Source organism: Mastomys coucha, unplaced genomic scaffold (genome assembly GCF_008632895.1).
Source record: "Mastomys coucha isolate ucsf_1 unplaced genomic scaffold, UCSF_Mcou_1 pScaffold16, whole genome shotgun sequence".
Lineage (NCBI taxonomy): Eukaryota > Metazoa > Chordata > Mammalia > Rodentia > Muridae > Mastomys > Mastomys coucha.
The window spans coordinates 103,000,495-103,010,962 of record NW_022196898.1 but is presented as its reverse complement, the minus strand read 5'-3'; the positions used below and the strand labels follow the sequence as shown (position 1 = coordinate 103,010,962).

Sequence of the window (10,468 nt, the reverse complement as noted above, 5' to 3'; positions counted from 1 at the left end):
GTGAGATCCTGTGCAGACACCAAAGCCTATGGATGCCAAGCTCCACATACAAAGCAGGCCTGCACTACTTATAACACCCAATGCGATGCAATTCTGTTTATGTTCTGTTCAGGAAATGAGAATAAGACAAACAAAACTTTTACATATTCAGTAAAGATGATGAAGAACAGACAATATATTCTCTGGGTAAAATTAGGAAAGACAGGTACATTTACTGCTGTTTCTACTTTGTTTTAAAATAAGGGTTAACTCACATCAGAGATGCTGAAGTCACAGATGAAAAAGGATGTAGAGAACCCCAGGGTCCTTTGACTTGGCTATTCACTTTCCAGTGGGGGTCTATTCACAGATATTACCAGATGGACTCAGTGGGTTTAAAAAAGAACAGTTGAAAATGGGAAGAAAACATGATGGGTAGATTTGTTGGTGAGGGAATAGGGTGTGGGTTTAATCAACATACATTATACACATGTATGAAGTTCTAAAGTAATAGGAAATGTTTTGTTTTTAGTATCCTTACCAATTAAAACAATCATCCACTGGGAAAATAAAATGTTTGGGGTGAAATAGATAGGTACATGGTTGATTAATTTAACTGGAGATGTGTCTTCTGTCCCTATGTATCTGTATCTCATTTAACCTTTGATTTTAAATAGGATTTTAACACTGGCCTTCATGGTTCACAGCTTGTAAGTTCAGGAGAGTACAACTTTCTGGCCTTCATAAGCATGTAACCAATCGCAGTGACAGTAATCCTCATACATCTCTGCTATGGCTCGCAAACCATGGGAACCCCTCACTGACACTGATGATGTCACAAAGGCTTGTGTTCTTCCCTCACAGGGCATCATGTGAGGTAGATATTTCCTTTTATGGTGTGTTAATTAGATTTCATTAGCTCTCATCTTAGATGCCATAGGCTCATAAAGTTTACAGATTTATAAGACTTTAATTAATTCTTTATTATTTGTGAGTGGAGATTGGCAACTGTGGAGACTTGAACAGTCTGTCAGATCACAGGCTCCTGGAGTTGGAGGAAGGTTAACTGCTAAGTGTGAGTGCTGAGGTCTGTGCTTGGGTCACCTGAAAGCACATGTAACCCCCAATTTAGCTCTCCAGCCCCACAGATTTATGACATTCTAGTTCTGCTCCGATTTCCCTTTATTTCTGGGCCGTTCCTGTGAGCAGACTTTAATGGCTTGCTCTCTGCACGTGCTGCTTATGGATGGATATGTGTAGCAAATGCAAGATCAATATGCAGCTCTTTGTTTTATTGACTAGCTTTTGTGATATTCATGATGGTTCTGGAGATGATTGATATATTTTATTTTTCAGATTATATTTATGTCTTGAAGGGAATTTGGTGCATTTTAGCACAGCATATTTAAGTATGGTTAAAGTTTCTATCTCCTGTGCCAGCAGCATCCCTTTAAATTGTCTGAGTTCTTTCTTTAACGAGGCTCAAGTCTCTGAACACTTCCGTGAACATTTTTATCTCCAGACCTAGAGTCAGCCTTTGAATGATAATGATCCCATATATTTAAATGTTTGTTTCCCAGTTGGCAGACCTGTTTGAGAAGAATTAGGGCGTGGCTATGTTGGAGATGGTCACTAGGGGCTGGGATTTGTGCTTCCAAAGCCCACACCATTCCCAGTTAGCTCTTTTTGTCTTCCACTTTTGAATAAGATATGAGCTTTCCTGCTCCAGCCCCGTGCCTGCCAGCTTGCTGCCAAGTCCTACCCCTGCACCCCTTCATAGTGGTCATGGACTCTATCTCTGAAAGTGCAAAGCCCCTAAAATAAACTATTCTTCCAAAAGTTGTCACAGAAGGAATTGAAAAGCATGGAGTTCTAAAGGAAAATCAATGATAACATGCCTCAGTTTTATGAACTATACAGATGTCCCTCACCTACTCTGGTTATAGTAACAATGTTTTAAACCTTACTGTACTGCAAAGAATCATAAGTTCCAAAGTATCCATTCTCCAGATTTGGAAGTATTGATATTGTTTCCAGTGGCATGTAGTGCAATTTGCTTTTAAATAACAAGCAAGGGGCATGAAGCAGGACCCCCACTCAACCCATCCAGCACGGGGGCAAACAAATATTTCTAATGTACCATGTTACCTGGTGATGATGTTTTACAGGACAGGAGTATTCAATGCATTTTATACCTACACATTTTCAGATATTTACAGTAGGGTTATGGTGATATAATCCCACAGTAGATTAAGAGGCATATGCACATTTCTATCTATGTATTTATCCCTAAATTCAAGGACTGCACAAGGTTCCAGTCATTTTCACTCTAACCACTGTTTTCAGTACTCTACCTATGGAGATGAGTAAGGCACTAATCTTTGGGTTGAAGGTCCTACACTATGGTGTTCTCAGTGTTGTAGAATTCAGATTATCTCTGCAGGCACTGTGACCTTGAAAGGTCCTTCAAACCCCAATCAGAGTTTCTCTTCTTTGGGAAAAAAAAAGGCTCAATGTTTGTCTTTCTTGAGTTATCATACTAGCTAAATGTGTGTGTCCTATGGTCCTGCTTATCTCTGGAGCATGGTCACTGACACCTTAGCTATTGTTATTATTATTGTCCTTTTCTAATTAACCTTCTTCCATTAGAAAAGCCTGTCACCTTCCTTATAGAACCTGGTCAGTAATAGTTACTTAGGTGGTGTACATCATATTGTCGGTCTGCCAGTGATTTTTTTCTCCAATACAGGTCTCTCAGATGGCTATGGGACAGATGAAAAGCCGAGTGTAGAGAAATGATCAAGCCAGTCCTTTTCTCCTGCTCCTAACATCACCTATTATCCACCTTGCCCTCCGCGCGTGCTGCTGTGCACTGAGCCAGTGGTTTCAATGCACCTTTTGTAATGACTTCCCGAAGCCTGCACTGGGGAGCGTACTGAATAACTCTCCCATTTAGCACCTTGCCCCCTGCTTGATTCCCGTCTCCCGGTGAAATAGAGATCTAAGTTGAACTCCAAGCAGCCCTCTGGATTTTATGCTAGGTGACCTGCGAAGAACCTATGGGAAGGAATGGAGTGATCGCGAATTTTCAGGCTGAGACCATAATGCCGATTTAAATGGGTGAGAAGGTTTGTCCTGTGTTCTTACTTATTCCATCAACAGAAGCATTTTAAATTTTCTTGCAGGACTGAGAAAACACTCTCTGGTTGAGTGACACCTTTAGGAAAACCAATATCTCAGTTGAGAGATTCCATTGCCAAGAAAGAAAAAGAAAATCTTAAAAAAATAAAATAAAAAGAACAAAAACAAAATAAATCCAATGCCTGTCTTTATGGAGACCAAGCACAGCTTTATCCTCATCTCTGCACTAGCTAAATAGATTTAATTGCCTTTTCATATGTCAAAACCAGCCTGTCCAGAGGGACAGTGGAGAGGGTCTGGAGTGAGCGTCTGGAGCTGTATCTGCTACTGAAGTCAGAGTTTCCACTGCTGTCAATTACGCACATTTTCTGCAGCACATATTCATTAAGACACAGTTGCCAACCTCACTGCCACTGCATTTTTTATTACATACATTAGTTCTGGTTGAAAGACAATTTAAGAATGTTCTTATGAGGAATAACAAAGACACTGGCAGGAGAATTTTTTTCTATCATTTATTATGTTACACAAGAAATGCAAAAATCACTTTGTGCCTTAATGATATACTCTTATCTGCATTTAACTTCATCTGATCCTTTGAATACACCCTTTTAGTAATACTGTTGCAACACAGAATGTATTCACAGACTCAGAAAACAATGTATTTATCACTGTTGCTCTGAAATCTTTTCAAATACTAGACACTGAATACAGGAAAGTCCAGAAAATGGCCAAAGGGCTTTTATCATAAAACATGATAAAGGTATATTTAGTGAATCATTGAAGATATGATACCCAGATAGTATGAGAGTAGTATACATGGAAAGAAAAATAAATAAAACAGAAAACTTACCACAGAATGGGTGGTCAGATGGTGTCCAAAAGCAGAACAGATGTTGCTGAGAATATCTTTGTGTATGTGGATGGCTTGCTATGGGGACTCTGTCTCAATCCTATGACAGCCAATCCTGATCTTGAATATACTGTGACCTAACATAAGGTCTAGTCATCTTGTAACCCTGGATGGCTAAACAAGAAGAGTAAGCATGTGTCAAGCATTTTAGACATTTAGATCCCCAGAGATATGATTTGTTAAGTGGTGGACTAGACAATGTACCCACAGTTTATCATCTCATGTGGTTGAGACTTGAAGCCTCATTATTACCCTTGGATAGGCACAATTTCTTATCAATTTAGAGAAAATGTAAAAACTCAGGGAGATTTTTCCAAATTTAAGTGGAGAAGCTATGAACATCACATAACTTGCATTGATGTTTTAGGAAAGAGGAAGCAAATGCACATTACCTTTTTACCAATATTGTGCTCAGCTGTGTCCTTTGTGAAAGACTTCTGTAATTAAGACTTCATATCCTCCATCTTGGCATAGTGTAACCAAATAGAATTTACTCCAGTTAAAGAATCTGGTAGGATAAAGACCCATTTATCTTCATATATTCCATCAATAGACTTTAGAATAAAAATCACACAGCATTGTCCATGCATAAAGAAAAGCATTAAGCAAATTCAACAGCCATGCACAGAGGAGGATCGAACTACAGTAGGAACAAAGAAGACCTTTCAGAACCTAACTGATATCATCCACCCAGACACCTCCCCCTTCAGTATTGTTAATGTGAGAAAGTAAATTCTTCTCAGTAGGATTAGGAACAAATCTGGGGATTATCTCAATGTAACTTTCCTAGCATGAACTCTAAGCACCGATCAGTCCCCAGCATCTTGTATAGACAGAGGTTGCAATGCACACCTGTTGTAGCAACACACGTGAGAGTTAGAAGTTCAATGTCATCCATAGCCTCACAGCCATTTCTGTATAAGCCTGGGTTGTGTGAAACACTACTCAAATGGAAAACAAAACATGAAAACCCAGGAAATGTACCACAATATTTGTTTTCATCACATTCATTAAGTGTCATGACCAAGGGAACTAGTATATATTACACATAGTATAGACTATATGACATATGTTATATGTACTTAGTAAATAAAGATGAGTAAAGCAGCTTTATATTTAGCTGTATACATATTACTAGATTAGATATTATTAAAAGTTTAAATTTCTTCTTTTTGAGGGCCAGTGTCAACAGAGTGAAAGCTAGTTCACATGCTAAGAAAGGAATCTGAGAAAAGACTACTAAGAAAATCTCATACAAAAACAGATAAAAATCTTTCAACATTCAACAAGAAAATTAACAATCCAAGTTAACAATTTAAAAATATATAGTTATGTATATGATAACCCATCTCCAAAGCAAGCAAATAGGCATAAGGAAAACATACATGTGAAGGCATGTTCAGCATCCTAGATCATTAGAAAATTCCAAATTCAAACAATATCACTATATAACTATTCTAATAACACAAATCCAAAACAAAAATCCCCTCAAAGCATTAACACTTTCTTCTTACTAATAAAAGAGGTGCAAGGCAGTACAGCCTCTCTGAAAACCCTTGGATGACTTCTTACAAACTACATATAGCTTTATCACTCTATCCACCAACCAGCTCCTGGTAATTACTCAAATACATTGGCAATTTATTCACAGGGAGCCTGCTCCTTAGTGCCTACAGGGGATTTGTTCATAATTATCAAAACATTGAAGGAGCAATCAGCATGTCTTCTAGTGGATGAATAGAAAAACACAGGAGAGAACACCCACAAATAAATGGTCTGATGAAGAGAAACAGAGACACATAAAAACAGAAGACACCTTAAACCATGTGTCCAAGCAAAGGATGTCAAACAAAAATATAAAAATAAAAATTAATGTAGGTATCACATAAACCCCATGACATTCTAGAAAAATATCCTATGTCAAAAGTAGAAGGGATCCTCATGGCGAGGGCATTGCAGCCATTAGGAAGGGTGGGAAGAGAGTAGGTGGTACAGAGGAACAATATTAGGTCCTCCATACTGTTAGGTATGATTTTGTAATAATAGGCTCATGTTACATGTTTTCCAAAATGCACAGAGTGCAGAACTATGCTGAGTGAACCCCTTGGAGACCAACACCTTGGCTTCTCAGATGTAAGTCATTTACCAAGCTTCTTAAAAGCAACAATTGAGGGTTGGGGCAGTGTGTGGTGAGAGCTACATGAGGACTCCTACACCTTCTGCTCACTCTCACTTTTCCTATGAGAGGGAAACTACTGAAAAATAAAACCTCAATAACAAAAAGGAGTTAAATGTCTCAGGCTTCTCAGTTTCTCTAATGGGGTTTCAAACATATAAAAGGATGACTCTTAACCAGAATTAAAAAGATATAGTGTTAGAACCTTCCTGTACATGATGTTAATGATATTAGGTTTTAATTATTTGTTTTAACAGTGCTTAGAGACAATTCTTCTGTAATTGTTGTATAGGAACTATTGGCTTTCTTTAATCACACCTCTGGATCTACTACATTAACAAAAGAGATTATTTTATCTCCAGGGTTTGATGTATAACCTGGAAATATTTTTTGTTTTAATATTTATTTATTTACATCCCAAATACTGCCCCTCCTGCCCTACCACATAGAGTCTCTTCACATCTCCCCATCTCTTCTCCTCTGAGATGGTAGAACCCCCACCCTGGCACATCAAATATCTGTCCGTTCAGGTACAGATACTTGGGTATCTGTTGGGTACCAATTCATGTGGGATATCTAGTCTCAGTAGAACAAGCCATATCCTTTCCCACTGAGGCTCAATCAGGAAGTCCAGGTAAGGGAAAGGGGATAAAATGGCAGGGAACAGACATTGAAACAACCCTCACTCCACTTGTTAGGAGAACCACATAAAGACCAAGAAGCACATTTGCAATAAATGTGTCCATCTCCTGCATGTTCCCTGGTTCATCAATCCAGGCTATGTGAGCCCCTATAGGCCCAGAATAGTTGACTCTATAGGTCTTCTTGTGGTGTCTTTGATCACTCTGGTTTGTACATTCTATCTCCCACTTTCTAGCCATCTCCCTGAACTCTGCCTAATGTTTGGCTGTGTGTCTCTGCACCTGCTTCCATCCACTGCTGAATGAAGCCTCTCAAGAGACAGTTATGTTAGCTTCCTGTCTACCATCATAACAGAGTATCATTAATAGTGTCAGGAGTTTTGTCTCTTCCATGGAATAGGTCTCAAGTTGGGCCAGTCTTGGTTGACGATACCCTCAGTCTCTGCTCCATCTTTATCCCTGTATATTTTGAAAGCAAGACAAATTTTGAGTTGAAGGTTTTGATGGTAGATTGATGTCCCCATCCCTCCCCTGGAAGTCAGGCTTCCCTACAGGAGGTAGCCACTTCAATCTGTATATGCCTTTCTGGTAGGGATACAAGTTAGGGACACCTCCATAGACTCTCCATATCCTTCCTTGTCTCAGAGCTCCAGCTTGTCACCAGAGTTACCCCTCACAGGTTTTGATTCCTACTTCCAGTTCTTTTTCTGTCCCACTCTGCCCACACCTGGTTGCCATCCCTGTTCCCATCCTTACCTGCTCTCTTATCCAGTTCCTGCTCCCCATTCACCACAGATATCCATGACTATTTACTTTCCCCTTCAGAGGAGATTTATGTATTCTCCCATGGGACCTCCTTGTTATCCATTTTCTTCAAAGTGTGACACTTCATGGCTAGTGCCCATTTATAAATGAGTACATACCATATGGTTTTTGGTTTTGGTTTTGGTTTTGGTTCTGGGCTAGCTCACTCAGGATGATATTCTAAGTTCCATCCATTTGCCTGAAAATTCATGATGCCATAATTTTATAATAGCTAAAAAGTATTGCATAGTATGGATTTACCATAGAGCAAAAGTAATAAAAACTGCATGACATTGGTATAGAAGCAGAGATAGATCAATAAAATTGAATCAAAGACCCTAAAATAAACCCACATATCTATAGCCAATTGATATTTGACAAACAAGACAAAAACCTTACAATGGAAAACAGAAATCATCTTCAACAAATGGTGCTATTCCGTGTGTCCACATGAAGAAAAATGCAAATAGACCCACATTTAACACCCTGAACAAAATTCAGTTCCAGGTGGATCAAAGATATCAACATGAAACCAGATACACCAAATCTAACTGAAGAGAAAATGGGGAATAGCCTTGAACACATTGGTACAGGAGACAACTTCCTGAACAGAACTCAATGGCTCTAACTCTAAGATAAATGATTGATGCATGGGACCTCATAAAACTTTAAAGCTTCTGTAAGGCAAAGATACTGTCAATAAGAGAAAATGACAGCCTACATATTGGGAAAGGATCTTCTTCAACACTACATCTGACAGAGGGCTAATATCTAAAATTTATATAGATACATATATACTCATGAAACTAAACACCAACAACTGAAATAATCCAATTAAAAATGGAATACTAAGATAAACAGAAAATTCTCAAGAGAGAAATCTTGAACAGCCAAGAAGCTCTTAAAGAAATGTTCAATGACCTTAATCATCAGGGAAATGCAAATCAAGATGACCCTGAGATTCCATCTTATACCTGTCAGAATGGCTAAGATCAATGACTCAAGTGACTGCACATGCTGGCGAGGATGTGGAGCAAGGAAAATACTCTTCCATTGCTGCTGGGAGTGTGAAACATAGGCAGCCACTTTAGAAATCAATTAAACAGTTTCTCAGAAAACTTGGAATAGTTCTTCCCCAAGACCCAGCTATACCACTCTTGGACATATACTCAAAAGATGCCCCACCATGCCACAGAGACACTTGACAACTATGTTCATAGTAGCTTTATCTGTAATAGCCAGAAACTGTAAACAGCATAAATGTTCCTCAACAGAAGAATGGATAGAGAAAATGTGGTACATTCTGAAGATGTTTTGTACAGTTTATTATGTGGGGCTCTGAAATGACTATTATAATGAGCTGACCACTGAAGGAATCTGAACAACATTGATTCTCTCCTATTTGTTTTTTCCTGAATGTCTTGCTTTGCAAGAGTGTCATGCTTTCTCAGGAAAAATCATGAAGGGGTACTTTATCCATTGCTCAGAAATTACTAAAACAGTGAAACAATGATTCTTTATCAAACTGGGCTGTTTAGATTATTTTTAAGACAATTTTTCTAAATGTTATTCAGCAATACTACCAAGATAATCATCTCTTTGCTTCCTAAAGGTATCTAAACAATGCAAAGAGCTGTAAAATATAAGAAAAACATACACATCTCATATCCACTGTCCTCAACATTGGTACATTCCTTTTAAAGGGCTTAAATGTCTTTTTTCATCCACAGGCCTTGAAGTAAAAATAGATCACAGGTAATTCTTGCTTGAGAATAAGTTGTCTAACATAAATTGAGTTACAGAAGCATAGTTAGATACAGCCAATGACATGATACAGCCAATGATACAGAAATGACAATTTCCTCAATCATTGGACACTTATTTTCAATCTAGTTCTTTTATATGAATAATGTCATTTTACCTTATAACCTTGAAATAATATTTAATGGTTTTCTGTATTAGGTGCCTAAAGATTTGTAGTCTCAGTCAAGCTGTGATAACAATTGACTGAGATGTCCAGCCAGGATACTTATATCAAAAGGGGGGAAAGTAGTGGTAAGCTATGAGGAACATGCACAAAATAGATGCTCTGAGAACTTCTTGTAAGAAATAGTTTTGATTCCCCTACAATGGGGCATACAACCTTCATGGGGCCAAGGGCCTCTCCTCCCATTGATGACAGACTTGGCCATCCTCTGCTATACATATACTGTTGGAGCCATTAGTCCCACCTTATTTACTCTTTGATTGGTGATTTAGTCCCTGGGAGCTCTGAGGTAGGTAGTTCATATTGTTGTTCGTCCTAAGGGGCTGCAAGCCATTCAGCTCCTTGGGTCCTTTCTCTGGTTCCTTCATCAGGGACCCTGTACTCAGTCCAATGGTTGGCTGTGAGCCTCTACTTCTGTATTAGTTGGGTACTTTCAGAGCCTCATAGGAGACAGCTATATCAGGCTCCTATCAGCCAGCACTTGCTGGCATCCACAATAGTGTCTGGATTTGATGACTGAATATGGGAAGGATTCTCAGGTAGGGCAGTCTCTGGATTGTCTTTCCTTCAGTCTCTGCTCCATAGTTAGTCTCTACAACTCCTTCCATGCTTATTTTGTTCCCCCTTTTATGAAGGAATGAAGTATCCACATTTTGGTCTTCCTTCTTCTTGAGTTTCTTGTGGTTTGTGGATTGTACTTCGTGTATTTCGATCTTCTGGGCTAATATCTACTTATCAGAGTGTTGGCCGCCAGCCAGTGTCTATTCAAAATGGCGCCGACTTCACTTCCGTACCACTGACAGCTGCTTGGTGCAGGCGCGCGGTAA

The 10,468-nt window shown here is 38.9% G+C and overlaps 1 protein-coding gene and 1 long non-coding RNA gene across 3 annotated transcripts in view; both read left to right on the top strand.

Moving 5' to 3' along the window:
* The first annotated feature begins 812 nt into the window (after nucleotides 1-812).
* On the top strand, nucleotides 813-3,294 carry LOC116094415. Of its 2 annotated transcripts, none has more exons than XR_004120101.1 (2): nucleotides 813-856; nucleotides 2,729-3,294. It is a non-coding gene; the product is annotated as an uncharacterized LOC116094415 (long non-coding RNA). The 2 variants fall into 2 exon arrangements; XR_004120102.1 differs by lacking the exon at nucleotides 813-856 and adding an exon at nucleotides 923-1,054.
* Nucleotides 3,295-6,121: 2,827 nt separating this feature from the next.
* The window catches only part of LOC116093333, a 6,356-nt gene continuing 2,009 nt past the window's right edge, over nucleotides 6,122-10,468 (top strand). Inside the window, exon 1 of the mRNA XM_031374670.1 lies at nucleotides 6,122-6,166. Coding sequence (XP_031230530.1) covers nucleotides 6,122-6,166 — 45 coding nt within the window. The remainder of the gene's footprint in view (nucleotides 6,167-10,468) is intronic.